This window comes from Bactrocera latifrons, unplaced genomic scaffold (assembly GCF_001853355.1).
Source record: "Bactrocera latifrons isolate USDA-ARS-PBARC rearing strain unplaced genomic scaffold, ASM185335v1 scaffold_226, whole genome shotgun sequence".
NCBI classification, from domain to species: domain Eukaryota; kingdom Metazoa; phylum Arthropoda; class Insecta; order Diptera; family Tephritidae; genus Bactrocera; species Bactrocera latifrons.
In genome coordinates, this window is record NW_017535808.1 from 73,448 (window position 1) to 78,487 (window position 5,040).

A 5,040-nucleotide genomic window follows, 5' to 3' on the forward strand; every position below is an offset into this window, starting at 1 on the left:
AAAGCAACATCCAAGCACCTTTGAAGTCTCCAATGTCAACTTTCTTGTCTTAATGTAATCTTATGTCTAAATATTTTCACATTTTCCCACACAAAGTACAAGTGGACCTGTTGCAAATCTGTTCCTTTTTAATTTCCTCTCAATCCTCACACATTCGTTGAGTTTGTTCTAAGAGTCAAACACAGCCAAACAAATAAACTTCTTTCAACAGAAGTGTCGCGCCCGCAACCATTAACCGTTCCACATGCCATTCCGCAGCACTTGATTTCATTTCAAAGCATTCCAATATATACTTTACATTCCATGCCTCGTGGCATGCCCACACACTGCTCATTGAGTCATTCATTCTCACTCGCTCGTTCGTTCGTTCTTTCATTCATTCATTCATTCATTCATTCAAGCATTGAATTGCACAACTCAAGATAGAATTGTATGGATTTCCAATTGAATGAATTGAAGTACCCGTTAGACGTTAGGGCGAGTCAAGTTCTATACCAAACACTCTCATATATCTATTTAGTCCACCCAGCCAACTTCATTTGGACGCCCACAGCTGTTGCAAGGTGTGGTTGCGGCAGCTGTTTCCCGTTGTTATTGTTGTTGACTGTCATTGTTATGTCGAATATTCAATATATTTGTTGAATTTGTAAAAAATCTTCAAAATCTTTTGGCATTTTCATTGAATGTGTGGCAGTTTGCCTCTTGGTTTGAGATTGTGTGGAGGCCTTCACTGCGTTCGTGTTCGTGTGTGTGTCTTACTTACGCACACAGATTGCGCTGAATTTGTACTTCTCGTTTCCTTGTATTTATTTACTGGATTCACCTATCTAGTGCTTTACTTAATTTAGCTAATTTGACTGTGGAAACTGTGATTTTGTTTGCGGCTGGAGCGTGTGTGCCACATTGATTACTTTGATCCTCAGAGTTTTCCAATATTTTGATAATATACTTTGTGTAATTTGAGGAGACTATTGATTTACATTCATACTTACAGATTTTCTGTCGTATTTGAAAGATTTTGTACCCCATTACTGCGTTACAGTTTCATATTGATACCTTAGTGCTCCTGAAGGCTGATATGCTGAGATGGACGACTTGGCCGTAGCACTTTGTAGATGCTTAGCACTTTGAATAGTGAAAGCTCGGTTTTCATTTAATTTTGCCTATTTTCGGGTTCGAAATGGCTTTCGGACATTGCTTTGTCAACTTAGATACTGCGAAAACCCAATTGACCGACCAAGCGACCATATCTCTTCTATAATTTTTCTTTATAATCTTTGAAGACTCTACCGTTACAAGCCTATTTTGACATTTTTCGCCTATTTCGAAGAAACAGAAACTTAAACGTTTGCCGGCATAAGATTATCAATTTCCTTAGGACTGAGGTAACCAGTTCGCAGTTACCGCACCTGATCTTTGTTAAGTTCAAATAGTATGCACGGAGGAGGATTAAATCATCTTCTTAGTTAAAGAACATCTCGAGACTTTGTCCGAATATCAGACATCTACAAAGTTGCACCTTTATGACGACATTACCTCTCAATAACTAATAATCTGAGCTGATTTCTTGATTGCCTGCGAAGTCCTCATACGGCGGATCATATTTATTAAGAAGTATTTAAGGACGAATATTCAGATCCTAGCACACATGAAGTTGCTGAGGCGATAGTGTGTTGTTGGTCGCTAGACTTTCTTTAAAGACTCATTTTAAGATATTTTCTTGATGATACTTATACACATATGTATAATTATGGAGTCCGGCCACTCGGATCATTCACTACACAATAAAAACCGATTTTATAAAATTAGAAAACTTATATTTAACACCACTCTTTTTTAATAATAACATTTCCTTAAAATATAATATTTTATACCATGCCCGACCATCTGTCCCTTCCCTCATATCATAATTGATTCTTTCGCTTACGTCCCGGTCGCACCGTTAACACACTATGCGGCAGCACGCCATCGATCGTCTTGCCTGCCTTACTCGCCGCCAGCAAACGACGCTCGTGCACCTTTCGATGCTTCGTCAGGTGATCGGAGCGCGCAAAACATTTCAAACAATAGCTGCATTTGTAGGGCTTCACACCGGAATGCGAACGCCGATGGCGCGCCAACTCATCGGAACGTGAAAACTTCCAGGTACAAGCAGGCCAATCGCAGGTGTAGGGCTTTTCGCCCATATGGCGACGCAGGTGGGCCTTAAGATGTGCAGGCTTCGCATAAATCTTATCACATGAGCCAAAAGTGCAAGGAAAACCAGCGGCAACGCGTTCATCTTGGCTGCTCGACTCATTGCTGCGCTTTGTAGTTCTCGTTTTGCGATGCAGTTTGAGATTTTTAGAGCTCTCGTGTAGAAAGTGATCGCAGGTGTCGGTGCAGAGTGGCGTTTTCTCGGGTAGAAAGTCGATAAGCTCGGGTATCTCGATATAGTTATCCAAGAATTTCTCCTCCCACTCAGCCATTTCGCGTGTAATAAAGGCAGCCGTCTCGAACTCCACCACAATTGTGGAATCTAAGCTAACGGGACTGCTTGGTGTGTTAGACATGCAGCTATTGTTGTGGTATTCCGTTTCACTGCAACTCTGTGTTGTTAACGTTTCGTAGTTTGTCCGCTCTGCAGTTGAATCACATGTTGTGTCGTGTATCAAGACATCAGATGGCGAGCAGAGCAACCGATCGAGCGTAAGCTGCAACTGTTGTTCGTTGTTTCCTTTGCTCTCTGCGTAGCCTGTGTACAAGGCTTGCTCCTTATGTGTATTATACGTAGTTGGCGCTTCGTTTTCATCCCAATCCACATGCAATTCCACGAGCGTTTTTTCACACGTCGTTGCGGCAAACACGTAAGGATCATCCGCGCAGCTGAGTCGCAGGCTATTGTCAGTAGACTGCTGCGCGCAGCAATTATAACTGTAAAACGGGGTACCACTTTCCATATCTGCGTCGGTATCCGTCCAGTTTCCATGCAGCTGCGTGTCATTTAAATCGCTAAACAGTTGCTGGAAGCCGCCAGCGGCAAAGAAATCCATTTTTGTAGTATAAAATTAATTTTTGTTCTATATTTTTTCTGTGAAATATTCGCGTTTGCACTTGTCACTTTGAGTGTTGCAATGTTAATGCCGTGTTTTCGCGCTACGTTGGTTGTTTTTAAATTATATTCTCTGTCTGAGATTCAATGCTGCTCCGAATGGCAGTACGAACTGAAAAATAAGATCAATCAGTTGGCGCATTTTTATCTACGCTCGATGGTCAATCAATATCACCAATGGCATAAATATAGATCGTAAGCGCAGTCGCAGTCTTGCAGTCACCCACAACCGGGTACAATGTAATAAAGTTGCCAGATTGTTTAATTTTCTTGATAATTTCATAAACTGATCAGGGTATATTAGGTATGGCACAATGTTTATAACACCAAAAAAAATCTCGGAGTACCTCAAAAAAGTATATACATATGTATATAAATGATCAGCGGTACGAGCTGAGTCGAGGAGCCACCTCACCCTCTGTATATATGCGAAAAAGTACCTCAGTTTGTGAGATATTGTTTTGCAATTTTGCACAAGTTCTTTTGCCTCTAAGCAGCTGCTGATTTGTTGGAAGCGTCGATATCGGACAACTATAGCATATAGCTGTCGTATAAACTGATCGATTAAACTGCAGTCCTTGTATGGAAAACGTTTTAGTTTCACGAGATATCTTCAAGAAATTTAAATTGGAATATTGCATATGATAAGCGTACAATCTTCGAAGAAATTGTTCCGATCGGATCACTGTAGCATAAAGCTGCCATACAAACTGAACGATCTGCAACAAGTGCTTATATGGAAAACTTTTTCATTTGACGAGATATCTTCATGAAATTTGGTGTGGACTATGGTCTCAAGCAGGGTTGCAATTTTCAAAGAAACTGTTCCAATCGAAGCACTATAGCATATAGCTGCCATACAAACTGAACGATCTGCAACAAGTGCTTATATGGAAAACTTTTTCATTTGACGAGATATCTTCACGAAATTTGTTGTCTGTTGTAGTCTGAGGTAACAATACAATCTCCGAAAGAATTGTTCACATCGAAGCAATATAACATATAGCTGCCATACCAACGGAACGATCAAAATGAAGTTAAAGAACTTTTTATATGCTTTTATGCTAAAAAAATGTACACATATAGAGTATAATAGCTTCGGTACAGTCGAAGTTAACGTTTTTTTCTAGTTTCACATTATTTTGTCAAATATCTGGCAGCGCTGTCAATCGCCCTATCACTGCTCCACAGAATATGAATATAATTTTTGGAGTTTTTATTTTCATTCTAAATTGACCATAAAATCATACTAAAACAGCAAAACATTATTAATATATTTTTCCAATCAATGCCAACAATATGCGTGCGCGCTTCTTGTTGTTGGCCTCATTACTGGCACTTCCCGCGTGTCGTTATGCATTTGGTTACCATTAATTTGTTTTGCTTACAAACTGTCAATTTTGACGAAACACTTCACTTCACAACATATAAACACACACACGACTGCCATCATCAGCAACAACAACAACCACAAGAATAAACCGTACGCGGTACCGCATTGTCGCCTGCTACAATATCCTTTGGGAATAATTAACACGTTCGACTTTGAACGCTATCACACCAACACTTGCATGTAGATATGCGTTGCTACGGCTCATTAAGAACATGAACGGCTCAGCGCGGCATTAGCATGCTCTTGCTTACCCCTTGCGCTGCTGCCGGCAGCTGCTTGCGCTCGCCTTGTGCTGTGATGCTGTCGCGCGCGTCTTATCGCTTTGAGTCTGGCTTTTGGGTACCAAGCGGTGACAGGCCACCAACATGTCAGCGCCGACATCAGCAGCCATAACAACAACTATGCGCGTACAAAATACAACCTTTGGCGTTATAAAAATAATAAAACAAAAAACAACAATGCCATTATTTAAAAATAAATTTTGTAGTCTTGTGTGTATTATATATCTCGCATTGCGTCTATCATAATACCTGGAACCTCAAACTTTGCCAGATGC

At 40.5% G+C, this 5,040-nt stretch overlaps 1 protein-coding gene across 1 annotated transcript; it reads right to left on the reverse strand.

Moving 5' to 3' along the window:
- Nucleotides 1–1,904: 1,904 nt before the first annotated feature.
- Nucleotides 1,905–3,064, reverse strand: LOC108968700 (oocyte zinc finger protein XlCOF28). Its single transcript, XM_018932875.1, has one exon. It carries the CDS (start codon nt 3,030–3,032, stop codon nt 1,905–1,907), a length of 1,128 nt encoding a protein of 375 aa, XP_018788420.1. The 5' UTR covers nt 3,033–3,064.
- Between the last annotated feature and the right edge of the window lie 1,976 nt (nt 3,065–5,040).

Bases quoted from the DNA above. Each gene is read 5' to 3' on its own strand.
- LOC108968700 (XM_018932875.1), bottom strand. From the start codon at position 3,032: ATGGATTTCTTTGCCGCTGGCGGCTTCCAGCAACTGTTTAGCGATTTA.